Here is a 27,651-nt window from a genome sequence, read left to right as displayed (position 1 = left end):
GATATTCAAACAAATATTTATGCAAAATAAACAGGCATCTTTTTCCGTCTCCATAAAAATTCGGAGAGCGGCCATGAGTTATTCAATACAATATTGTTGCACAAGATCCTGTAGATTTCTTTTTTTTTTTCCTTCCCTTGATGACACAGGTTCCACACAGTTGCCAGGGACAGTCTCTTTGTGTGTGATTTAGCAAATAACTTGCCTCAAGAGCTAATTGATAATACGGAGCCATATATAAAATTCTTCTAATCCATAGCTCTTGAGCATGCATGGGCACAATATTTTAACTAAGATGGCATGCCAGAAATTTCTTGACCAAGCAGTTGCTTCTGCCAATACTTCAACAGTGCCCTCCTCAGCTTCGAAGAACATTTTGTCACATTTTTCTTCCATCTTGATTTGTTCATATATAACCATTTAAGTAGCATTATTTAATTTAACAGTACTGTAGTTTGCGGTGTATAAGTCGCATGCTTGAATGTCTCAGCGTGCGCTGACTTCGCGCGGCGTGTAGACACCTTTACGGGCGCGGTCCAGGTGGGGCTGCCGGGGCCCAGATTTGTTCTATGCCTTAGTCACACTGGTGGGTAAGACACACGGCTAAGATAGGAGGGCTTTGCTCAGATCAAAAGTAAACTCTAGACGTAAATTAGAAAAAACACATGAAAACAGTCATGACCAAAGGAAAAAAAGATGTGAACAGCATACCTACCATCGCTAATCCAGCAGTTGAGACAACAGAGAGAATTACTCATGGCTCTTAGCATATACAATATTATTGGTAAGTTTATTACAATCTCGCTTTGGACATAGTGGCTAGCACATGTGGAATAAGCATACAGAAGGTAGGTATGCGTATATAGTCACTACGTCCAATCCTAGCAACCAGCAAGCCCAAATAAGATCCTTGGTAGTGCAGTCTTGCGCTCTTTCGATAAAGAAGGAATACTTCATGCAGTCCTTTGAAAATCTTTTCCATTCTAGGCGCTTGGAATTTTTGTTCTGCGGGTATATGCCATTGGCATGTCAATCAGGACTAGGTCATTTGTGTTGGAATACAAAAGTGTTAAGCGTTCCGTTTTTTTTCACTTTAACCATACATTTTTAAGGAGTCTGCGCAGACTGAGTGCCGGGCCTAAGCCGGGCCGAGTCTTTATAGTGCGGGCCCGGTTTGGGTCTGCTTAATGTCAGCTCGGGCCCAGGCCGGGCCCGGGCTTATAGCCATGGATTAGGGCTGGGCTCGGGCTTCAAACTATGGGCCCGAGCCGGGCACGGGTCACAAAATCAGGCCCGTGCAGTGATCTATTGTACATATTCAATTTTTGTCACATCATTTTATTCATGGTTTCTCACTTTATCTGCTGCCATGAGAAAAAGTGATTGTATGCTCCAGCAAGTGCATATTTCCATTATTCATCAGGAGCATATTTGTGCTTTATAACCATCACACACGATGACAAACAAACAAAATGAAAACAAGACAGTTTAAACTTGAACAACAAAATGAGAAGGTCCTAGCCAGGCAAAGCTCATGGCTAGCGCAGGTTAATTTTGCTTTGATGGCTTGAAGATCATCTTTCAGAAGTGTTAAAGCAAGGTTTCTTGTTCAATAAAATCTCATAATAAATATACATAATTGGTGTGTTCAGATAAGAACGGCAATCGAGGCCTCATGTTATCGGTGCAGCGCATATACGACGAGGATGAGAGGAGACACAGACACAGCGCTGCGTCTGTGTCAGCACAGCTGTGTCTGTGTCAACACACACACACACACACAAAAAAAAAGCTGTCCCATAACTATTTTTTGTTTTCTGAATGAAATTTTTGTATGGGGTGGGCAAATGTCTTGACATTAAGGAATGAACCTTCGTTTTGCAAGGTATGGTGTAGTTTCCTTGGAAAAAAAATGGTATATCACATAGGCGGGAAACAATGCTTTTGGCATTTCAAAAAGTTGCAAGTTTGGAGACCTGCTGCTTGCGCACCAAAATTTTGTCATCCAATATTTCTTGCTCACTAAATCTATGTGGCTTTTACTTTTAAAAGAACTATTATAAACATATTTTGTTGCTGCAATTGATTTAGTAAAAAATTTCAGACCTTGCTTCAGGAGCAACTTGCTCCCAAGTTTTTCCACATTCAACCTTACATACTAGCATGACACCTTGAATTATTTGCACTAAGACTTTTTCTCTTTATTATGTAGGGTTATGCACTTAATTTCAGACAAAATTTGGAGCTCTAGACCGCTAGGTGTGTTCTCTAAAATACGGCAAAATCGTCCGAAATTTGAAAACAGCAAATAATGGGCAACTTTTATTCCAGTTTAAAAAGAATCATCTTCGATCTTTATTGAAATTCCTCGCAAGAATCCTTCAGAAAAGCACTGCATTATATTGTTTGAAGTTATAAAAACAAATATAGAACTCAGCGCTTGATCTGCAAATTGCCACTGTTCAACCCTACATCCTGGCACGACTAAATATAGTGCTTCACTTGAAACTTTTTCTCTATATTATCCAGGCCTTGTTCTCTATTCCTGGAGACACTTGAAGCTCTAGAATAGTTCATTATTTCTCTGCGTTACTTTGAAGTAGGCCAAAATTAAGAAATATAAGAAAAGTGACAACTTTCATTCGAATTTCAAAAACTACCCAACTTCGATTTTTGTCGAAATCTCCTAAAAGCAACCCTAAGTAATTTACAAATATCAGGCACTAAAGGGTATTGCATTATGCAAACTAAGAAATACAAAAATATATGCATGTTTTTATTCTATAGAAGTGCATAGGGCTTCCCCTTAATGCATAGGTATCAAAATTTGCCCTTATATCTCATTGGATCCAAAGTGTTGTGTTTCGATTGAACCATCTCGGTAACACAAGCAAAATGATCAGTCTTTATTTCACAAGTGTCGTTTATATATATGCTTTGATGGTGACGCAGCGGGCGACAGGCAGCTCGCTATTGCTTGAGAGACCGTGATGGCTGCCTGCGGGCGGTTGACGACACGCTTGCATGGCACAGCACAAAGCATTCTCAATGCCATGATTTTTCGTTACATCTAGGTTTTCGTTATATGCAGTTATTGCTTGAAGACTCAAAAGGACAATGTATGATGAAAACTAGGTTAAGAATTGATTTTAAGGGAAACCACTTTGACAGTGTTTATAGTAAATCAGAATTATTCCAATGTATAGAAGTGGTGAAACATTTTATGATCATGCCGAAGGCCCCAGGAAACAGACTCTTTGCCTCACGTCGCCAGCACTCATCGCTTATTTCCTCTACCGACGTGGCATGGGAGTTCGCAAGCAACCATGTGGCAGCGATGGGCGCACACTGCTCGTCTCGTGTCTTTTTTGTTTTGTTCTGTTATATTTGCTGCCATTGAGCATGAAGTATTGTAGCACCACATTCCAAAAGTGAAAGCAGCGAGGCATGCGCTGTTAGCACTGAAACATGACGCATTGTATAAACTGTGGTCGCGTGTTGCTATCGTAGAAGTTCCTCTCGTGTCAGTTCGTTTTTTATCGTCGTGAAACTTGCGGGATTCCACCAAATTTCTGGTAATTCAGAGCTAGCTGAGAAATACTCCGTGAGTGTGTTATATCAAGGTCAACCACTGTGAGATGTTCATTGCATGGAGTTTTCAAATTCATGCAGTTCAGTGCGGCCAGAATTGGGGAATTTAAAAACTTCGTAATATCGGCAAATTCGCTACATGGGGGTTCGTTGCATAGAGGTTCAACTGTATACCATCGTGCCTCATTCATACGACCCTTATTGATATGGATGGCTCGAATTATGAAAAATTTTTCTGGGGACCCAATTTTTTTTCGAAGTATTGAGGCCTTGTTAAAATGGAATCTCGCTGTCCGGAGAATGTAGAAGGGGGAAATGCACAAGACCCATGGGCCCATGCATTTTTGTCTGTTAATACGGACTGATGAGAAGTGTTCCATTTTTTGCTCTTGGAGTGCAGGCCAGTTGAACACAATGAAGTTAAAATGACTGGCGTATAACCCCTCTTCTGTGGTTTCATGCTTCACAATGCAAATTTTTTCAATCAGCTGATGCACCTCACCATTACATAAGTACTGTGTGCATCGATGACTTTGAAGAAAACTCTCTTGTAGCTTGTAGCTTGTGCAAATGAAAAAACTGAATTCAGTGACTTCCTACTGAGTGGCGATGTCATGTATGTGAACATTCGTATGTGAACAGTTCACTCATCCATGCTATGCCATTAGGCTATCATAGACCACTAGATGTGTCAACTTGCAACACATTATTTCAATCATAATTGGGGCTGGGGTAATTAGTCTCTACTTCCAAATATATATAATTTAAAGCTTCATTTCTCATACCCATGCGCAAAAGCTAAAAAGGGATGTGGAGTTAAAATCACAATTTTCACCCCCCAAAAAAAAAGCTTTAATTTATTGTTTTTTCGGATTGTGTACATATTAAAGAAACTTCTCACCAAGTTTGGTTGTCATCTGTGCAGTAGAAAAAATAAAAAATTAAAATAGTGTTTGGCACAGCATAGCCTTGGTTTTTTTTGTGCCTTAAAACCCGGTATAGCTAACAAATAATTGGACAAATTTTTGGGGTAAACATCTTCTGGGTGACCGGAAAGCTATTGTTCTATCAGATGTGCCGCTGGTAACCAATCATTATAGTATATTGTTTATCTTTGCAAAGGGGCAATGGGAAAACTTATAAATCCCAAGAATTTGATCGTTATAAGCTATATATCGTTGTATCTGGTATCATTATAACTGGATTACACTGTGATTTATATGTAGAAGATGTCCACAGACGATTTCCCCTGGGACTCGGAAAGCATGAATATGGTGCACCAATGTTAGCAGCATGTTTCATGGCAACACACCGCGGGTTCAGTGACTACACGGAGAGCCGTATGGGTACACCACTCTCCAGTTTGCGCCAGGCTTTGAAAACTGGAGTGCATTTATTATTTTTTGTTTCATAGGCGTGAGCTATCAGAACCTCAGAGCCTGCGCTGCTCACGTGTTGCACCATCCACATGTGCGGATCGACTTTGGCATACATGTATACGCTCGGAGTGCGCAAGTGCCGTTAGTGTATAGGCTCGCATCAAAACTGCAGTAGACGGTGCTTTGGGAAATGCTACCGCCAATCATCACACACTCTGTTACTGGTGCACTATAAATTCCTTCGTGTCTTAATTATAGTTAAGGTGCAGTTGATTCCTGCATCTGCTTCAATAGCAGCTGGGATGTTGTATGAACCCGGGGCATATCAACGAGGTTCTACTGTGGGGGTGTTTTAAAAATGTAACATCTTTGAAATGACGTTTCATGCCTTCACAATCTGTTTTAGAATGTACTTGATTATTCTTCATAAAGGGACTACTTCATAAGCGCACTATGACAACAAGAAACAGGCTTTGAGAGCTATCGTTTACATGAATTTCTATGAGTACTTTGCATCCATCCCTAGTTACATCACCAATTAGTCCAATTTCGCCACGGTGGCTCAGGGTTAGTACGCTCGACTAATGAACCCAAGAATGCGGAATAGAATCCAAGTTATGGCAGCCGCTGTTCGATCAAGGCAAAAAGCAAAGCACCCTTGTACTGTGTGACGGTGCACGCTAATGAACCCCAAAATGTCGAAATTTTCAGGCCCCTCCACTACGGCGTCTCTCATAGCCTGAGTTGCTTTGGGACATTAAACCCTGCAAACCAAACCAAAGCAATTAGTCCAGTCAGTGACAGCAGCATCTTGCTTACATCACAGATCAGTGTTAATATATAGAAGGGTTCTGGTGTTCTGAATATTAGTATTGAGTCTTAACTTTCTTTAAATTCATTCAGGCAAGTTTGGCTGCCTTATGCTGTAACCATTAGGAACTTTTCTTGACAATTCCAGAACTGACATTCTAGATCGTGTGGGTCAATGTTTACTTACTTGGAAGAGAAAAATTCAGGTGCCTGAATAATTTTTCAGTCAGTGAAGGCAGAATTTTTAAACATTCTCATTGTGGCTGAGGCAACCATGAAGAAACGAGAGACCAAGCCAAGCCAAAGAAACCCGTACATGCGGGATGACTAGTGATTATCTCTGAGGGCATTTTATTTGATTGCACAAATTGTATGCATACATTAGCTGGAAAAAAGAAAAAGGAAGGACAAACAAAAGAGTAGGAATGGAAAAGGAAAAAAATGAAGGACTTTTTCTTTTCGCACTTAGTTGTGTGTCCCTTTATGAATGGTGCAGACGAGAGTGGCTAGTGTACCAGGAGCAAGATTTTTGGATTTTGTATGTGACAGTGTTGAGTGTTGTTGATCTGAGAAGCAATTTTTGTACTTTGAATTTCATAATTTCTTCTGGGTCACATGCCTGCTTACCAGAGCTCCCTGAGTGCTGATGTCCTGGGCAGCCCGCTGCTTCGTGGTGACGGGGACATCTCTGCCTTGTCTTCATCGGTCAAGCTGCACCAGCAACAGCAGCAATGCTTGAGCAGTACAGCAGAAGAGGAAGGGACACTGCCAGTGGGACGGTCCTTGAGGGATCTTGCAGAGGAAGAAGAGGAAGCTGAGAATGATCTCCTACCACTCGGCAAGTTTCCAGAGTCCGCAAAAACCTATCCCAATGGCTTGCATGGCCTAGCAGCCCTGATGTGCGGAAATTCACTTCAGAACAGCATAGCGGACAAGTTAGTACCTCTCAGCAACCCAAACCAGTTCTAGACATGGGGCACCAGGTGTAGTGAGCCAAATGTCATCTGTCAACATTCTTCATATGTTGTACCATGTTTTGTGCTGGTTTGTTTTACTGAAGGTGAAGTGCAGCATATAGTGGGCACGTTGAATCACACCTGCACTTGTCTACCCTGATTACGAGCGCATTTCTTGAACTTGCAAGTTTTCTGGAGCTTGACGGCGACAGCGTCTAAAGCTTAAAGTCACGACTGTGGCATTGATAGGTGGTAGCTGGCAGCTGACATGACCGCACACTGATTGGACGTAGGTTTGCCTGACTTTGTTTGCCAGGAGCTGCGAACTTGTGCCCCTTCTTTTATCTGGGAGTGTGATATTGCTACAAACAAGAAAGAAGCGGGCAATGGTGCGGACAGGAGCGCTCGCACTAGGCCCGCCGTGATTCACTAAAATAATCTCGCGATCATCAGTCATCTCTCTGTTCGCTTTGTTCATCAGCTTGCTGCCCCATAACAATATCAGAATCAGCCTGCCAGTACTTGCATTCACATTACGCCTAGGCCATGCCGGCACATTCATTCGGCTTGGTTAAAGCAAGTCTTTATATGTTCGGTAGTAGCCCGTGCTATTGTGTCATACCTTTAAAGGCGGAGCTTAAGTGTCCATCATAACTTTTTAAGGCATTCCTTTAGTATACAGATGGTCTGAAGAGGAAGGATACGAAACATGCTAATATGTAGACAACTCACAACAGCACAGTCTTCACGATAACATGTATTAAAACCCCATTGATGAGTTCTCGTTCCAATTGCCTAATTCATGCACTAAAGGTTGCTACCTCATTGATGAGTTTTTATTCCAATTGCCTGGTTCATACACTAAAGGTTGCTGTTAGTGAAAATGTCCCTTAGAATTGCACTATACAATAGAACCCCGCTGTAGTAAACTCATATACTATAATAAAAACTCGCATATAGTAAAATGAAGCTGAAGTCCCAGTTCATCTTCCATAGATGACTGTTCATTTTTTCCCCTTTATAGTGAAAACGTTTTTGATAAAAATCAATTATAGTAAAATGCGTCTGTCTGCGGCGACATACTGCCCACGAGATGACGTCACCACTTGCGCTAACTCAGATTGCCAGGGAACTGAGTGTTTTTTCTTTTTAATTGCTTTTACAACCAGGCACCCAGGTCTGAGGAGAAGCCAACTTTGCATAGGTCTTGAGCTGTGAAGGAAAGCATGTGGTGCATAGGGAAAATAAAAAAAAGCTTGCTACGAACGTGAAAAGAAGGCGGCACGGTCTGTTTAGAAATAAAGGATTAGAAGCGAAGCAAGTAGGAAAGGAAAGAAATGGCCAAACATTCGCAGCGCTGTGCAGCGCGAAGTATGAGGAAGCGGTGGAAAAAAGTGGAGGCGTGACGTGTGTGCTTTTGCCGCGCTTGACTGTCACGTGCATTTCTCATCTACTATTGCCTCTTAAAGGGACAGAACACTGGCCAAAATATGTCGTGAGATTATGGTGGAGATGAAAAGACCTTGCCTCATATAGTACAGATCGAGCACTACAGCATCAAAGAAAAGAGGCTTTACAATTTTAATTTGCCATTGAAAATCGCATAAAAACAACTGAGGCACTATCTAGCGGAGAAACCCTATAACTTTCAGTGTAGTACCCACGTGACTACATGTCAGCAAAATATAGCTGATTTTCGCGATTGCACACTTTTATTTTTTCTTCTTGGAGTGCTTGTCATAATTTATTATATTTTGCACTCTATACACTGCATCATTAAATAAAAACCATCCCTCCTTTCGCACCGCGAGAGGCATGCCTTCAGGTTTTGCCACTAGATGCCGCCACAGTGTTTGGAATTCTGTGAATAAAGCGGTGATAGTGCCCACAAAAACATTCGTCGCTGAGGCATGCGTTATTGTGCCGTAACAGCCTTGAGTGTGAAACTGAAAAGGACGTTACTCTAAGCAAAAAAAAAGTCTAATTACTGCCTGGTGAGTGAAATTTATATTGTTTTCGGTACGCCTTTTTTTGTCAACCACCAATCGTCATGCGGTCGCTGCTTAGTTTCCAGTATCCGACTACATAAAAACGGGTGCATGCGCTGATTGAAAAATTCGCTGTAAAAATTTTCTACAGCGTTAGTACCAAAACCACTATGGAATCGAACATTTAAGACATCAATTTTTCCATTGTGGCAAAAAAAATTTGAGACCTGAATTCCAGTGTGCTGTTCCTTAAATGACAGAAACGGTGGAAGACGACGCAGTGTTCATACAAGGCTTTGGTTTTCACATGAAATCAACTAGATTATATTGCGTTCATGCTAAAGAGGTACTTCCACAAGATTTGAACAAAAAATCTAAAGAAAATTGCACAAAGAGACGGTAAGAGAAGGATGGAAGGTATTTTGGAATGTATTTTCATAAAGTAACAAGATATGTTTTGTAAATAGCCATTTAATTGCCGTACAGCATCCTCAGGTCCATGTCATCACCAACAACTGACATAGCAAATACCTTTATATAGTAAAGATTTTGGCTGGTCCAAGTGACTTTACTACATAGGGGTTCCACTGTATTTCTTCCGGTTAACATGCTCCAGAACAGCGGGATTTCCCACACATCGTGTTCAAAATTTCTTCAAATTCTTGTTGTATTTAGCAACAAATTGCACATCTGAAAACCTGTGTATGGGGCAAAGTAAGGGGCTTGCGACATGAAGAGCTGGAATAGAGTTCGTTAACTGCCATGCCAGTGTGCAAAAGCTTAAATTGTCAACAAAAAATGTTGCTTGTAAATAAACTCAACCTGTATTTTCCTATTCTTTAGCTTTTTTTTTTTTCTTTTTTTGTTTTTGGCAATCAGCTTTTAATTAAATGCCGACCCCTTACTCATGAAATTAAGCAGCTTGGATAGTACCATTTGCCTCGGTGTTCTTTGAGTACATATTAGCCAAGTTCTACAGTGATTACATGTTTGTTATAATGACAGTGACAAATTATGCAGGAGAGGCGAGGCTGCCAACATCTGACAGCTTCCACTCTACGTCGACGATGACGTCTAGCACGATGCACAGCTCGGAAGAAAACACCCAGGAAGCGGCAGCACGTCGTACTGACTCACATCCGTCCACTACATCGGGTGCTGATGCAGATGAGGCAGCCAACGAGCGCGCCTTCCAGGCAGAGCTGAAGACATTTCGCAGCTGTGACTCACTCCTGAGCATTGCTGAGGGATCCTACGCAGGCCTTGGCAGGCACCGAGATGGCTCGCACATCGGTGAGTCTGCTGCTGCTGCTATTACTATATATTGTAGTTGTTTGTTGTCTTTTGCTTTCCTGGATGTTTAGCTAAGCTCAGTGGACAGGTATTTATGACTGAATAAGCATGTCTAGTTGAACTCTATTTACTTGCACACAAGAGCACTTGCATTATGCATCAAAATGTTTAATAACTAGATTAAGGGGAGACGCGGGTCTTAGAACAGCCGAAAATGGTCAAAAAATCGATTTTGAGAAACACCCATTTTCTGTAGGTTTAACCTTTTGAGCACCTGCACTCAAATTATTAACGCTGAAGTCGGTCAGGAAATGCGATAAAATCGGTTTCCAAAACATCACGGCAGCCGTGAAATGCCCCGCAAGAGAAAATTTGTTCGAAATTCCCGCGTGCGCCGCGGGCGTTCCAGTTGGCCGATCGCCGCCATCTTGGGCTTGGTTTGAAGCTGTTTTCTTTGTGCGCAATCCGCCTTTTGCGCGAGTTTTCTGCGCATGCGCAAAGTCGTAGCGGCGACCGATGAAAACACATTGGATGGCGTCGACGGCGTTTCTCGGTGCCGCCATTGCACGGGGGCTGGCGGCACCGGGCGGCACGGTGATCGTCACAGGCTTGGCAAAGCGATGCCAATCACATCTGCCGCGTACGGTTGGCACTCTCTAGGCGTGCCGGGATGCAAGACGCGCTTTTTCAGGTTTCCTTCGGCGAGCTGCGACCAACAACGACGTGAAGCTTGAATTAGGGCCACCAAGCGTCAAGATGTGAATGGCTGACCTTAGCAACCGACTGTGTACTCTCGACTGTGCTAAAAACACTTCGTTACAGGTATGTATGCATCAAAAGGAAATGTGCACGATGAAATTATCTACTAGAGTTTGCACCAAGCCTGTAACCCAACAGTGATAGCGGCATTGAGCTCAGCGCGTGTTTACTTTATGCGCGACGGAGCCTGGTGGCGATGTATTTTGTCGTTTGTTTTCTTTATGTGTGAAGGGGCCAGGTAGCCCAGATATCACAGGTGGCTGTGTGCGCTAGACCGTAATATTTAGCATGTTTTATTGCGGCTGCCGCCTCACTAAAAAGAAAAAAAAATAGGGTGTTTGTTGTGATGCACCGCCTTTCGCGAGCCGAGTGGTTGAGCTGGTCATGAGGCTCGTGAACGGCAGTTCATTAAAACGCCATACTTTTTTTCTTGTTAGTCAGGTGGCAGTCACGATAAAACATGCTAAAAATTACGGCGTAGCGCACACAGCCGCCTGTGATATCTTAGCTACCTAGCCCTTTCGCACATAAAGAAAAGGAACGACAAAATACATCGCCATCAGGCCCCGGCGCAACTAAAGCAAACATGCACCGAAGAAATCCTTATTGCAGCTTTCACTGGTGCGTTACAGGCTGGGTGCAAACTCCAGTAGGTACTTTTTATCATACATATTTCCTTTAGATGCATACATACCTGTAGTATCTGTGTTTTTGCCGCTCAGAGCATATGACGCACTTGACATTTTTGCACGACGCACAGTATTTTTTTTTTTTTTTACCTTAAAGGCTGGCCTTCGTGCACGCCAAAGCATTCAGATTTTGTTCCTTCGCAATCAGATGCACTTCATTAGGGAGCTTGATAATTGTCATCTTCGTCCAACTGCTTGCAATGGCAAGGAAACCGCCCGGCACAAATGAGTCTACTGGAGGGTTCATGCTCGTTCACTTGCAGAGTGGATCATTCTGGACGTAGAACAGTGTTGGTTCCTGACCGAGATGCGCATTTGATATGTAGGAGATGCACATGTGTCACCAAGTCGTTGATTCCGCAGAAATCGTGGCGGAGGCAGGAAGGTTGTGGATCTTTTCACAACAGAACGACCATTCTCTGTGCACCGAGAACCTTTTCACCACTGCGACCACACCCGTTCCGACTCTCGAGGGCAGAAACTGGCTACAGCGCTGAATCATCCGTTGCCAGAAAAATGCCGCGCGTTTCCTGCAGGTGTGCATTCCGGCCGGGACAATGCCCTTTTCAGGGGCTGTGTATAAGTGCCTCTCTGCCGAGCTTCGTAGATGAAATCCTATAGCTGCACGCTTGTAGATGACGCGAGGAGGAAGCGACGCCCATTGCACCATGCCGGCGCCGCGGTGACCGCATTGTGCTCGGTAACTCAAGGCGCTCCGCGCATATGCGCCGCTCGGAAGTCACAGGAGACGATTCCACCTAGCTCTGAAGCATCAACAAACCCTTGGCTGCTTTGCCCTTTGAGATCCCTCTCTCTCTCTGTCTTCGCGCTCTGTCTGCCAAAAACCTGCACGCTGAGAGCGTCTCATTCTATCACGTTGAACACGGCCCGCGCTACACACTCTTACAATACGAAGATAGTATATGCGTGCGTTATGAGTGGATTGTGAAAACGCTGTAACATTCCCCCATACCGCGTGAACATGATATACTGCAATCACTGTCACTACTTTCCGCCCTGAGGCCAAAAAAGGGGGGAGCTTTCGCTTTCTACCTGCGTTGGCGTGGCCACTTCGTATGGTGTGCTTTCGCGTCGTCTGCTACACCATATGCAATTTTTATGTTGCTAGGTTGAACACATCAAAATTGGGGGAGAGTAATGTCAGCTAACTATATTTAAAAGTTATGGGGCATCAGCGTAATTGGACATTTTTATATGGTAACGCACCTCAGTGATAATATAAATAGCATAGCTCCACATGGCAGGTCTTTGGCTACAGCTACATTTTAATCAGAGCCAAATAATATTGAGGGAAAATGTCTTAATCACCCATAAGAAATGACCTAATTAGGCATTAGTTATGTTTCCATAATATGAAAACTAATTGAGATATAGTAAAAAAAAATTTTTTTTTGAAAACAGCAGGAAGAAATACACATACACACCGAATTTTATTGTGATATCTCTAATAATAAAAAAATTTGTTTTAAGACCAGTGTCTCCCCTAATGTGCATTAATTGAAACAGACAGCTTACACCAGCTCCATCTATTCGGAGATCTGAGGTGCTATGCAAGTGAAATGCCAGTCTTTTGGAGCTGCAAGGTAGCATTGCACAGTAATGGGGCCCCAGCTACTCCTGGTACAAAAACCTCACAGACTGCTAAAGTACAAACCAGGAGAGAAGTGGAGAAGTTGTGCTTCAGTGAGATGGGGCTTCCATATCAGCAGGGCTTCCGTATCAGCAGGGCTTCCATATCACGTGTTCTGGTGGGTGCTTTGTCAAGATATACTGGAGGCAGGGGTGCGTGCACATGTTGTTGCTCCTCAGCCTGGCTGTTGTCATAGACAAATCTAGTGAGGGCACTCACATCAAAGCACCTTCCACTTTTAGCAGCATCAGTGCATGTCGTGTGACACAATCATTCTTGCTGTGTTCACAACTGGTTGACTGTGCGCAATGCCAGCTTTGCCATTTATTTTTATGACTTGTGGTTAAGATGTTATGTTACTGGCTGCTCTGAGTCGTTCACATAGCTTCCATGAATTCTGTTCTTTATCTGGGCTCGGCTAATTTGAAAATTCGCTTAATTCAAATATATTTTGCCATCCCAAAGACTTCAAATTAATATCATTTTTGTCGAAGTGCATCTGCTATGTTAAAGGGGGCATGAAACGGTTAGAAAGGTCCCTGACAAACGTTTTCAATGTGTAGAATAAATGCTTCCGAGCATTCGTTCAAAGTAAAACTCCTCGGAAAAAATCCAGCGATTTATTATCAATTTTAAAAACAGCGTTTTTTGAAATTCGCGGGCTGCGCCATTTCCGCGTGGCAGCGAGATTTGGGACTATTTTGCCGTGATTGCCTACGTCACAAATAACGAGAGTGACAGGCCACAACAGGCTGCCATTGTCTGCAGCCGCGACGGCCACTACGTCACGGACACACTTCCGGTAGCTGCGAAAGTCGTCTGCTTGAGTGCTGCAATGCATGCGTGAACCCGATTGGCGCTTCGGTTCACGATGTTAACCGAAAAGGTGGTGGCGTCCGACTGCAAGTGCACGTCGGTGCAGGAGTGCGAAAAGAGCACCAGCTGGTCTGATTTAAAGGGCAACTCCGGAGGTTTTTTGACATTCGAATATTCTAATACAATTTTTACGGTAGGTTCTCCTCTCCATCCTAACGCCTTCTACAAAATTTGGGTGCCGTACGATCATCTGTTCGCACGCAACACGACTTTAAGATATGCCGTTTTCATGGCTTAAGTTGAGACTATTTCTGCGGGCAACACTGAGTTTCTGACGTCACAAACAGTATACTGGCGTTATTGTCCACTTCCCGCGTGATTATGAAATTGCAAGGCTTATATTGAACTACCTCAGACATTTTATGCAGTGCGTCATGATTTCCATACTTTATTTTCACCATCCGAAGCACGTACGAGTGTTTTTGTAATACTGAGTGTGACGTCACCATTTCATCAACTGTGACGCCGTTTCTGGCCGTGAAAACAGTTTCGGTTTTGATTTGCTGTTTTTTCTTTTTAAATATACTTCTAATCGTAATTTCGAAAAACGTTTTTTTGTGTTGGAGTCAGGACGTGCCAAGGAATGTAATTAAACAAAAAACACAAAATGATGCAAAAACCACCGAAGTTGCCCTTTAACACCGTACCAATTAAATAAGCAGCATCAACCTTCATGTACCGACCGACGGTGCAGCAGCGTACTGTAGTCCCGTGTCCCGTCTCGTCGTTGCCTCATCGACCATTTGTGCGGCGTGCTGATGATTAAATGGAACATGCGTCAAAAATAGGTCTACCCTCAGCTTCATCGCGAAAGTACACAAATTCGCACCGCTTAAGTGCAGCACCTGATGCCGCCAGGTGCGGGCGCTGTGGCCGACGGCACTCCGGTCGTGCGCTGCTCCCTGCTCGTCGCTAGGCCTTGTTTATTTTGCATCGCAGCCACGGCGGATGCCGTTTTAGAATCGTCCGCTTCACTGCGTCTCTAGTGTAGTCGCTCGCGTGCTCCTGTGCACGATTCTTGCGTGTCGCTGCGAAAATCAGTGACAACCTGCGCTGCCGAATTGAATGTGCCGAGCTGCTTTGCTGATGTTTTGCGCCGCCGATTCTGGATTGGATGATGCGTACACATGAGATAAAACACGTGTGCACGTTACGCATTGGCACTTCCTAAACGATGTGCGAAAGGATGTCAAAAAAAACAACAACAACAAACACTACACTATTCTTTTGTTAATCTCAATTTTAAGATTCGCGGACGAATAATTCGTGCTCACCTGTCATCTGATATCCAAACTCTGTAGCGATCATCAGTCCGTGCTCTCGTCGGTGATACGTACGCGTATACATTCCATTCGTTATGCACAAGAGATGCCTCTCGCCGACCATAATGAAAGCACTTCCGGACTAAAAGCGACGACGACATATTTTGCATGCGGGCAACTCGCACACTCGATCGTCTGCCAGCATCCATGCAGAGTCGATGCTATTGCGTCAACTCCGTCACCGGCCGCCGTTGGTCAAGCCGCAGAAGACGGTAGCAAAGAGACTGAGCCAGGCAGCGCGAGAGAAGAAAGCGGTCTTGTAGAAAGTCGTGCTCGGCAGGAGTGCGCGCTAATTTGCGCTGAATGGGACAGGGATATGAAGGAAAGTGCTCTCTCCGTGGCGGCCGCCGGTATGTGTGGACAGCAGCTTCCCACCTGCAGGTATGCGCTCGCGAATGACCCAAGTCGTTCGGGCTGCTGTCGCACACAATTCCGAGAGGTCAAGAAACTGAAGAAACCGGCGGCCGAGGAAGACAGCAGACAAGGTTGAAAGCCATGCAGATTGGACGACAAAGGCAGAGACCGTGAATGCATGGGCGACGCTCGGGAAAAACAGGCGCGACGACCGGAAGCTTGAGAACCAAGCGTCACCCAATGACGCTTTGTGGGCGGGGCTAGCAGGGTGGAGTTCCCGAGCTGTTTTCTTCGTTTTTTTTTCTGGTGTCTCCGAGTGTTGAGTTGAGGGGAACGAGGAGGAGCACCATTTTTAATCGCAGATATCTCTGGTGTTAATGAAGCTAGCTAAAAAATTCTTGCGGTTAATTGACTTGTGAGGGAGTACCTCTCCCGACCGATTTGCTTTACCCCATTTTAGGCATTGCATGACCTTTTTAATCAAGGTTTCATAACGCGTTTTATTTTTCCACAAAATTATAAACACCGCTCTTTATCAGATTTCCAAATTTTGCAAATTAGTGCCGATTTTCATTACAAAAGAGTCCGTTCAGTATAGTAGAAGTGAAATATCTTATGTTCCACCTTGTTGTTGGTTTTGGCATTTATTTGGTTCTCCAAGAATGAGATGCTGAAATTATGTGCACTTGCAGTGAAACCTTTGCGATGAACCTAGTTGGTATGAATTTCAGGATGATACAAATTCATCAATTCCCCAGCAGAGTGTACTGTTTACAGAGGGCAGAATTTCAGATGACCAGACATTCTCCCGTGCCACTGCGGAAAGTACAAACATGCAAGCTTCTATTGCAGCCTTGAGCACTACACATTGCCTGCACATCACCTCCACGATTGCCAGTCGTGCTGTACATGCAGTGAGCACGGACAGAGGCATATTATTTTTCGTTAATTTTAAGTAGCCTCACCATAATATATGTACATGCAAGGAGCAGTTTTCGGCAGTGCGCGCCCGCACATCGCCGACGTTGCGCACGATCACTTGATGCACTATATACGTCACCAGTGGTGAGCTCTGGCCGTGCAACAATAAGTAAATCTCGGCCGTTAACATGTTACCTTACCCATACTGCTTTACCTAGGCTTCTACATATCGATTTTTGTTTGTTTTGATGATCGAAATTTTACAATGATAGATTTTTTTGCAGCCCCATGAGGTTTGTGTCACCGAGATTCTACTGAACACTTGGACCTCTGTGCAGTCAGTCACACTGACATGAGACAACGACAGAGCACTCTACGATGAGAACATTGAATCTTGGATAGAAGACATGTGTGGACATGGCAACCGGTTACAACTAGCATGCAGCTACAAACTTCCACATGGCATGCTTAACTGAGGGCTTATAGGGAATGTACTGAAGTGTCTGAAACCTTGATAGCTTTTGCTTTGGACACGAAAACCATGAAAAGGGTACAGGTTGATAAACCTGAAGGAAAGGCAAGTTAAGAAAGTGCGTCTTGCGAGCACATCATGTCTTTAGAATGCATTGGGGTTGTCAGTGACAACTTGGGTAACAATCTTCTAGTTCAGGAGATGAGAGGAGGAGATTTTATTGTGCTTGTGCTCAACCATGTCCGGCCAGAATATGACGCGAGTTCATGCTATCCTGGAACATTTTCTTCGGTCCACCAGATTAAATATTACAAGGTGAAGAAGCGTGCCTTTCCACTTAGTCAAATTTGCACATTTGCGCTACATGGAAACACCCTGAAGCAGCTTGTATGCAGTTATGTACAAATCGACCTTGCTGCTTTTTCTGAGAGCTTATGATACATCTAGCACTGATTCCTTTGTTTCAGGGGAACTTAGTGTCCTTGGTATAGAAAATGCCTTGGTTTTGCCAACTATTGCAGCAAGTATGTGACAAAACAGTTGGCCTGGTAGCATATCCATCGCCATTTTCATGTAAACAGGTTTTGCCACTATAGTAATGTGTATATTTTTTTGCTGAATTTTTAATGCCATATGCACCTGCAAAACAATCATTTCAGTTTTTGACGACAAATCTTGGTGTTTTCATGTTGCAATCCTCATGCATTGTTGCACTTTGTATGAGCTTTATACTTACCCTTAAAAAAATAAACCAAGCAGCCAAGGCGGCCGCTTTCTGATGGGGATGAATGACAATGCCTAGGGAGCGGTGCACTGCCAGTATGTCAGTGACTAGCATGTCACTGCAAGAAGCAAGTGCAGTTGCAATGTTGTTTTGCTTTTAGGCTACAGATAAGCACATCTATTGCTATTTTATATACAATGAACTCTCATTGATTTGGCCTCCAAGGGAGCAGAAGAAAATGTTTGAGTTAACAAAAGTTCAAGTTATTGATTGGACCAGAAAAACTGTCGAAAACTGTTTACATCAGAGTAATTTTATGTAATGGACGCCAGTATGATGGTTGTCTACGTTTCAGATGCAGTGCTCGTGAGAATGGCATCTTTTTCTGTTATTGTCGAGTGCTTCGCTTTCTGCACACTGTCGGGAACGTTGAGAAGTGCTCCAAAATTGTAAAGACATCTGTTACCACAATGTGACACAGTAGTGCCTATTCACAACATAGCCCCGTCACATTTTGAAGATTTTAAGGTTGCTTCATCTCACAATCTATGCAGTGAAGCATCATGGTGAAGAGTACAGTGCAGTGAAAGTGCGCATCTCCAGTGGTCTGTTTTTTAGCTTACTGGAAGCGGACGCAGCATATGGATGCGCACGAGGGGTATATGCGTAGGTGTTAAATCAGCCTGATGGCATCCCAAAATAAAAATGAAAAACAGTGACACATTAAGCAGTGTCCGAAACGGTGAGACTAACCGATGTGTGCGTCTGGTCTCAGCCTTGGGATGGCTTGTAGGGGAAGCCATTGAGGCCATGATTTTTTGAAAACTTGATTGGGAGCATAGATTTTCTTCACTGTGCCGAAGTCTTTATTCTGTTTAGGTTTTCTATATCACAGTTTCACTGTAACCACTTAACCCCGCCGGGGTGGCGCAGTGGTTACGGCGCTCGACTACTGTTCCCAAGGTTGCGGGATCAAATCCCAGGCTCCCGGAGGCGAAAAGCAAGGCGCCCGTGTGCTGTGCAGTGTCAATGCACGTTAAAAAACCCCAGGTGGACGAAATTTACGGAGTCCTCCACTACAGCGTCTCTCATAGCCTGTGTTGCTTTGGGACGTTAAACCCCACAAACCAAACCAACCACTGTAATCGCTTAGCTGAAAGGTAAAAAAAAAAGATGTGGGGCACCTTGGTTCATGGCACTGTTATATTTAGTTATTTATTATAAGTCGAACCCGGTTATATCGAACCCGGATATATCGAATTTTGCTTATATCGAACTCACGGAATATTCCCCTTGAAAATCCCATGTAAAAGTATAGGAAAGCCGCGTCATATATCTAACTCAGTTTCATCGGTCGTTGATATATCGAACTCCGCTCCACGCACTGGAAAACGTGCCTTCCTCAAAGACGATAGCATCACCCTTGGCCGTTTGCCACGTGACGTTTTCAAGCCACGCGCGGAAAGAATGAGAGGGGACAGTTTGGCGACGGCTGCTCTGGGCAGCACTGCGCTCATCCCCCAAAGGCGCGCGCATCTGCACCATCTGCAGTTTCCCGTGCGCCAGCACATGACGTTTGCAAGCCATGTGCGTGGGTGTGCCCATTCTTTTGCCGAGCTATCTCTCTCTCCTTCGGCACGCGCTACGCATACGCCAAGCCAGCTCAGTCAATTTTCAGACAGACTTTTGACACTTTCTCCAGCATGTGTTGCGAACCCTCTGCTGCGCACGGTGGCTGACGTGGCTATGGCGCCTGCGGACGTTAAGAAGCGGCAGATCTCTCTGTCCCTGTCTTTTTTTTTTTTTTTTTTTTTTTGATAGTCATCCATTATCCATTCTTTTTGTTGTGCTGTACGCGCGGCGTAGCTTAAGATATGGTGGATGCGGACATTAAGCGGCAGGTTTTTTTATTATTATTCATATTTTTTTGCCGGGAGCTGCCGCGTGCTTTCATTGATATGAATCAATGAAAGCACGCGGTCAGCTGCTGCGATCATGACGCCCACCCCAAGCGCGGCATGATAAATCGAACCAGGCTTGTGCAATCAAGCCATCACGGGCTTTCTGCCAAGTTCGTTCCCCGCCACCGCAGGAGCTATCAAAAGATAAACGCGCCCTGCTGTTATCTCGGCGTAGCATTTGGCAGGCTGCCAGGTAATGAGCTGTGGATGAGGCGACCGAAACGGAGCAGCGCGCGCCATCGACATGCAAGCAAAAACGCTCGCGGTTTCTAGATTTCTGCCTCGGTGACACAGAAACCTTGTTTTGAGCTGACGCGGTGGCTCGAGCGGCGAGAGGGACTTCCAACAAGTTTGAAAATTTTTGCTCTGTCGCTGCTGCTCGTCTCTGAGATCGCTCAATTGCTTGCATGTGAGCGAGCTGGCCTTAACGCTTTATTTTTTCCAAATTCTCGGGTGCAAAAGTGGATGGTGGGTTCATTGTATTATGCGAGTGGGTTGATTACGCGACAAATACGGTATCATTATTTCGCATCGTAAGTGCCGTCACAAGCAGATTTCAGTATATCGAATTATCTATATACATCGAACTATTTCGCGATCCCCTTCGAGTTCGATATATCCGAGTTCGACTGTATTTATTTATTTGCTCAATACTACAGACATTCTTTTGGATCCAGGCAGGGAGGGCAGAAAAATACATCCACTCAATACAAAAGCTGTTGCATAGTAAAACAAAGAGAACAATAAAATTGTCTAATGTGGTACATGTATAACCTAAAATAGCTCACAAAGTGCCTTGACAAAAATCAACAGCTGATATCACTCGTAGAGGCAGGGAGTTTCATTTGTCAATCGTTCTTGGAAAAAAAGAAAATTTAAAAATGCTAGTGTACACAAACTATAATGTGGTTATAATGAGTTCTACGACGACGAGTTGGTTATGCAATGATAATCATTCTGTGTCCGTGTTACGAGTTAACATCAATTTTAGAAGTGCCATTCTCGCCCTCATTTGGTTCGTGTACATGCCAGAACCGGAAGTGTTTGCGATGAAACTGACATCTGGTTCCAGTGCGTGTCCACTAATCAAGCGACTCGAAGTGAGTGCAAAGATAGTTCTGCAAATGGGTAAGCTTTGAATAGGCCCTAAACTGGTATATGCGTACATATCAGGAGTGAACACATTTGATGTGTGTCACTATTGTCATTGCGTTCCCATTCTGTTTTCATATTTTTAGGCCCTAAATTTTCATGAATTCTCATTTAGCAGCTTAGACAGTTATCATTTGTCATGCATCATCATTGGAAAGGTTACAACAATTTGATTGTTTTCAAGTGCTGTGCTAAGGTATACGGAGCTGCTTTGTTTGCAGTCTTTGAAGCTGTTACTTAGAGCATTGGTGCCTCCTTTCTTCTTGAATGTCAGAGCCTTTCACATGGGAAAATGCCTAGTTGTGCCATTCAGTCTTTTAATGCTTGAATTATAGGCTTCAAAAATATTTGCACCAAATTATTTTTTTCTCCTAATTTGCTTCAAATGAGCTTGGTAAATATGTCGCTCCTCCTTTTATAGAGAATAGGGTTTATTTTGTTACCCTGGCTTTGTGTGCATATGGTTGTATGTGCATAAGGATTTGAACCTGCCAGCTGGGCACTAGCTAGGACCTCGTGCAGTGCTGTATTTGCTGAGTGGTTGTGTGCAGCCATTGTGTACCAGATCCGGCGGGTGGACCTGGAAGAAGGCTCGTCCATCTACTGCCTCTGGGTGTCCCGTGACCTTGAGGTGGAGGGGTGCCCTCCACAGTACCCGACCCCATCCTCTCCACTTCGCTCACTGACAATGGGTTCAGTTGGCTCTGAGCTGTCACGGGAGGACACCAGTGAACATGTGAGCACGTCTTTTAGTTGAAATCTTTCTTTTAGTCTCACCTGACATTGAGCACTGCTCAGATCATCAAGTCTGTGTGTTGGTATTACTTTTAGTCTCACCTGACATTGAGCACTGCTCAGATCATCAAGTCTGTGTGTTGGTATTATTCTGTAATAAAGATGGAAGCCAGTTAGGGGTGTGCGAATATTGAAATTTTGGAATATGAATTGAATATGAATATGGGAAAAAAAAATGCCTTTGACTGTGCCCAAGGATGCGGGATCAAATCCCTGTCGCGGCTGCCGTTTTTCAGTGGAGGTGAAAAGCTTGGCGCCCGTGTGCTGTGCAATGTTAGTGCATATTAAAGAGCCCAGATGTTCAAAATTTCCACAGTCCACTACAGCGTCTCTCATTGCCCGAGTCGCTTCGGAATGTTAAGCCCCACAAACCAAAACATGCCTTCGAATACTGAATCAAATATATCTGATATATTGGAAAATTAAAAATAGCAAACAATGCTTGTCTTATCTCAGAATTCGCATGCTACTTGCAAATAAAATTAAACTAGAATTGCACACAAGTGTATTTCTACTGAAAAATCCAGTATAAATTTTATACAGAATTCCGTATAGAGTTGCTGACTGTTTTTTCGGACTTGGTGGGACCTGGGAAGTGGTCCAAATAATCGAACAGTCCGTAATATTTGTGAGCATGAAAAAAACAAAAAAAGAACAATCATTTTTTTGTGAAAAATCAGCTTTAAAAGTCACGGACTTCGCTGCTCCTCATGTTTCGTTTATATGCCGATAACAGGGAGTTAATAGCGTAGCACGATCTGCTACTGTGATTGGCTTCCGCGCACTGGCCACGCGCACGCGCTCACATGATTCGATATGGCGGGCGTGGCCGCCATTTGCGCTCACACTGACTGGTGCAAACGCGGCAGGTGTGTGCGCTGCCAGGAAGCATGCAACTGGCTCAAGGCAGTCACCACGTGTGCAGTGATGCCCCACAGAAGCAAATCATGCTAAGAATGATGCTAAACTAGGATGGAGAAATAAAGAGCGTCAAACAGGTGAAAAACAAGAAACAGAATGTAGAACTATACCGAAAGGGGAAAAGGCAGATCAGGAAGGAAGCTTTCTTTGATAATTCAAGATGCAGTGCCCTACTGTTTGAAGCTAGATCAGGGTGTCTTAGAACACACAGCTACAAAAGGAAATTTAACTAAGAAGGGGACATATGAGCACTATGTGGTAAATCTATAGAAACAATTGAAAATCTTATACTCGAATGCGATGGTATCCATCCGGATGTCGATGCAGGTGCAGTCACTCTTTCCGAGGCCCTGAGGTTTTTAGAGATAGCAGTGGTTGGGTGAATAATTCTGCGGTGGAAGCTAGCAAAAAGCAATTAGAAGATTGGTGGCTTAAAAGCAGAAAAGTGGCATAATGTTAGTAATGTAGAAATAAAAATTCAATAAACGGCATGATGGTATATTTAACCGGTCTAAAACAATATTCAAGATATAGGAGAAAAAAAAGACGAGCATGATAGCAACTGCTACCAGCCCTTTTCAAAGGGTACACTCCTATATTCCATCCATTCATCCATCCATCCATGAATGCATTAAACTCGTTATTTCGGCCTTCAAGCAACTAGAAGAAAGTATGAATTAACCGAAAGCTGAAATTATCGAATGGGTGTGAAAAAACTGTCAAAAATTGTTTGCATCATGGTAATTTTGTCTGGTGAACACCTGTATGATGGATGTGTGCGTATGAGATATAGCCCAAGAACGAAGTTTTTTTCCTGATTTCGTCAAGTGCTTTGATTGCACACACTGGTGTAAAGGCCCCTGTTCAAAAAAATAAAACGGCCCCGTTGCTTCTTGAGGACGCTTCACTGCACAGCTGTTGCAGTGAGGCATTGCGGTGTATATAACGCGTTTTTCGGTGTGTTCTGTAATTTTTGAATATGATTACAGTGGCACCCCACTGTAGTAAACTCTGATATACAGTCGAACCCGGTTATATCGAACCCGGATATATCGAATTTTGGTTATATCGAACTCACGGAATATCCCCTTGAAAATCCCATGTAAAAGTATAGGAAAGCCGCGTCATATAGCAAACTTAAATTCACCGGTCGTTCAATATATCGAACTCCGCACCACGCACTGGATGAAAAGTGTGCCTTCCCCAAAAACGATCGCATCACCCTTGACTGTTTGCCGCGTGATGTTTTCAAGCCATGCACGGAAGGAATGAGAAGGAACAGTTCGGCGACGGCTGGTCTGGGCAGCGGCGCGCCCATTCCCCAAAGGCGTGCGCATCTGCAGTTATCGTTTCCCGCGCGCCAACACATGACGTTTGCAAGCCATGTACGTGGGTGTGCCCATTCTTTTGCTGAGCAATCTCCCTCTTTCAGCCCGCGCTATGCATGCGCCAAGCCAGCTCAGCCAGTTTTCAGACAGACGTCGGACGCTTTCTCCAGCGCATGTTGCGAACCCTCTGCGCGCGGCCGCTGACGTGGCTATGGCGCCTGTGGACGTTAAGAAGCGGCAGCTCTTTTTTTTTTTTTTCAGTCATCCTTTCTTATTGTTGTGCTGTTCGGACGTTAAACGGCGGCTTTTTTTTTTTTTTTGCGGGAGTCGTTATCCTGCATGTATGAATCAATGAAAGCAGGCGGTCAGCTGCTGCGATCATGACGCCCGCCCCAAGCGCGGCGTGGTTTGTACAATCAAGCCATCACAGGCACTCTGCCAAGTTCGCTCCCCGCCACCACAGGAGCTACCAAAAGATAAACGCGCCTAGACGTTATCGCTGCGCAGCATCTTGGCGCTCTGCCAAGAAATGAGCTGTGGATGAGACCACCGAAACGAAGTGACGCGCGCCATCGACATGCAAGCGAAAACACTCGCGATTTCTGCTGCGGCAACACAGAAACCTTTTTTTGAGCTGCCGTGGTGGCTCGAGCGGCGAGAGGGACTCAGCTCCAACAAGTTTGAAATTTTTTGCTCTGTCGCTGCCGCTCGTCGCCGAGAACGCTCAATCGCTTGCATGTGAGCCAGCTGGCCTTTACGCATTTTTTTTTTTTTTCAAATTCTCGGGTGCAAGAGTGGAGGGTGGGTTCATTATGCGAGTGGGTTGATTACGGACAAGTACGGTATCGTTTTTTCGCATCGTAAGTGCCGTCATAAGCCGATTTCTGTATATCGAATTATTGATATATCGAACTATTTCATGATCCCCTTCGAGTTCGATATATCCGGGTTCGACTGTAGTAGTAGTAAAGTGAAATAAGTTCATCTTCCATAGATGACTGTACATTTTCCGGCCTTTATAGTAAAGATATTTTTTGGCAAACATCGGTAATAGTAAAGTGCATCTGGCCATGGCTATGGCTTCCCATGAAATGGCATCAGCCCATGCGCACTACTTAGGATCAGCGAGACAAGTTTTTTTTATGTCTTTTGAAGAAAAAAAATTTTGTTTAATGATTTTTTTCATCAAGCTTAGCAGCATTCAGCAGAAGCCATCGTTGCGTAAGCTTGGAGCTTTGAGGGAAAGCATGCAGCGCATAAGAAAAAAGTAAAGCTGTCAACGTAGAAAGAAAGTGGCGCGGTCCATTCAGAAAGTAACAGAGAGTAAAGGTGCAGCAAGAAATAGAGAAGGGAAGAGACGGCCGTACATCGCAGCACTGTGCAGCACGAGGCAGCGGTGGCAAGAACTGATGGCATGACATGTGCGGTTTTGCAGCGCATTGTCTTTTTAAAGACAGAAACAGCGAAAAATGACAGTGTTCATGGAAAGCTTTGGTTCTGACATGAAATCAAACTCTGTTGTATTCGTAGCCATGTTGCCCTCATGTTCAAGAGGTAGTTCCACAAGATGTAAAGAAAAAAAAATCTTATAGCTGAAAAAAGAAAATGGCACCAAGAGACGATAAGACAGAGATGGAAGGTAGTTTGGAGTGTGTGTTTTCGTTAACCAACAAGACATGTTCAGTAAGTAGCCATTTAATTAGCAGAGCATCTTCAGGGTCATGTTATCACCAACAACTGGTATAGAAAATATAGTAAAGGTTTTTGTCAGTCCCAGTGACTTTACTATGATGGGATTCTACTACAAACCAAATAACAGTTAGTTGATTTGTATTCGAAATTTCAAGTATTCGCACACCCATAAATGCAGTGAAATGTATTTATTTATTTATTTTATTTATTTGCCAAATACTGCAGGCCCTAACTGGGCCCTAGCAGGAGGGGCGAAAAGAATACAATGCAATAAAATATGAATTCATCAAAACTAACATACTAAACACAAGTGACAAGCAAATTACGATAAGACATGTTGAACACTAACAAGAAAATATACACCAATATGAAACACGACTATGGTTAGTATGCCAGCAATTTATCAATAGATTCAATGGACATTGTTACATCAGAAGGCAGCTTGTTCCATTCTTCAACAGTACGAGGGAAAAAAGAATACTTAAATGCATTGATTTTGGCTTGATACGGAGTTACACATTGTGCATGATGATGTCTTGTTGGACGTGTTGTAAGGGGCGTAAGGTAAGGTTCAGGGCTCATAGCAAGTTTGTTGTTTTTTAGCAAAAATAGATACTTCAGTCTCTGAATTTTTCTTCGTATTTGCAATTGTGGGATGGAGTTCTCATTCATTAAAATGGAGGGAGAGTCAGATGTGCGGTACTTTGAAAATATGAAGCGTACGGCTTTCCGCTGGATAGCCTCCAATGCCACAATATTCTTCTTGATGTAAGGATCCCAGACTGTACAAGCATACTCTAGTTTGGGTCTGATGAGGCTGTAGTATGCTAACTGCTTTACTTTGGCAGGGACATTTTTAAGTTTGTGGCAAAGAAGGCCAAGTTTTCTGTAGGAGGATGAGCATGTATTGGCAATATGACTGTTCCAACTTAGATTGTTAGTTATGGTAACACCAAGGTATTTATATTCTGTAACTTCTACAAGAGGATGCGATGGGAGGGTGTATGGAAATGAATGTACTAGTTTTTTGTTGGTTATTTTCATAAAAACAGATTTTGCGGCATTAAGCTGCATATCCCAACTACTGCACCATGTGTGAATTTTCTGGAGGTTAGAGTTGAGGAGAATTTGATCTTTAGGGCTATTTATTTCGTTGAACAAAATGCAATCATCAGCAAAGAGCCTGATTTGGACTGGTTCAGATATGGCAGTAACGATATCATTTATATAAATGAGAAATAGCAACGGCCCTAGTACACTTCCTTGTGGAACGCCTGAAGTAACTGGTAATGGATTTGAGTGATAACCATCAACGTTAACAAACTGTACACGGTTGGTGAGATATGACGAAACCCACGTGACTACAAATTTAGGTAGACCAATTAGTTCAAGTTTATAGATTAGTTTTGCATGTGGTACAACATCAAAAGCTTTTTGAAAATCTAAAAAAATGGCATCGACCTGCCCTGAGCGGTTAAGGACTGTTGCAAAGCTGTGGATAACCGATATTAGTTGGGTCACAGTGGATAAACCTTTCCTAAAACCATGTTGAGCAGAAGAGAGTACACCATTGTCATCAAGAAATTTGGTTATATAATTAGCTAAAATATGCTCTGCCAATTTACAACATGTGGAAGTGAGTGAAATGGGACGATAGTTAGCAACAAATGCCATGTCACCCTTTTTAGGAACAGGCACAACGCAAGCTGCTCTCCAGTCGGGAGGTAGCCTTCCTGTGGCAAATGAGGTGCGAAATAAAAGAGAAGTTGTAAGTTTAACCCCCCCAATTTAACACCACCAGCACAGTCTCATTTATTACCAAAGATACACAAAGCTAAACAAAATTACTGTGCTAGTGCACATACATTGCATTTTGTTTATTAAAGCTCAAAAAACTTAACAACTCTCTACAACTGGCTTCAAACCCCTGTGAAGAGAGTTTGTTGTGTACATTATGATTTATACTTTCTTGAGTGCAACATGCAATGGAAAGAAATAATTACGTATATACTTGTCA

At 43.5% G+C, this 27,651-nt stretch overlaps 1 protein-coding gene across 1 annotated transcript in view; it reads left to right on the top strand.

Annotated features, from left to right (window-relative positions):
- Nucleotides 1-27,651, top strand: part of LOC146190259 (PAS domain-containing serine/threonine-protein kinase-like) — a 158,335-nt gene that overhangs the window by 87,181 nt on the left and 43,503 nt on the right. Inside the window, exons 11-13 of the mRNA XM_084600717.1 lie at nucleotides 6,411-6,618; nucleotides 9,745-10,017; nucleotides 21,450-21,634. Coding sequence (XP_084456843.1) covers nucleotides 6,411-6,618; nucleotides 9,745-10,017; nucleotides 21,450-21,634 — 666 coding nt within the window. The remainder of the gene's footprint in view (nucleotides 1-6,410; nucleotides 6,619-9,744; nucleotides 10,018-21,449; nucleotides 21,635-27,651) is intronic.

This window comes from Amblyomma maculatum, chromosome 4, assembly GCF_055883805.1.
Source record: "Amblyomma maculatum isolate TAMU_Amacu chromosome 4, ASM5588380v1, whole genome shotgun sequence".
In the NCBI taxonomy this organism is placed as follows: domain Eukaryota; kingdom Metazoa; phylum Arthropoda; class Arachnida; order Ixodida; family Ixodidae; genus Amblyomma; species Amblyomma maculatum.
Note: the sequence above shows the minus strand (reverse complement) of the source record. Positions and strands in the feature narration are given on the sequence as shown.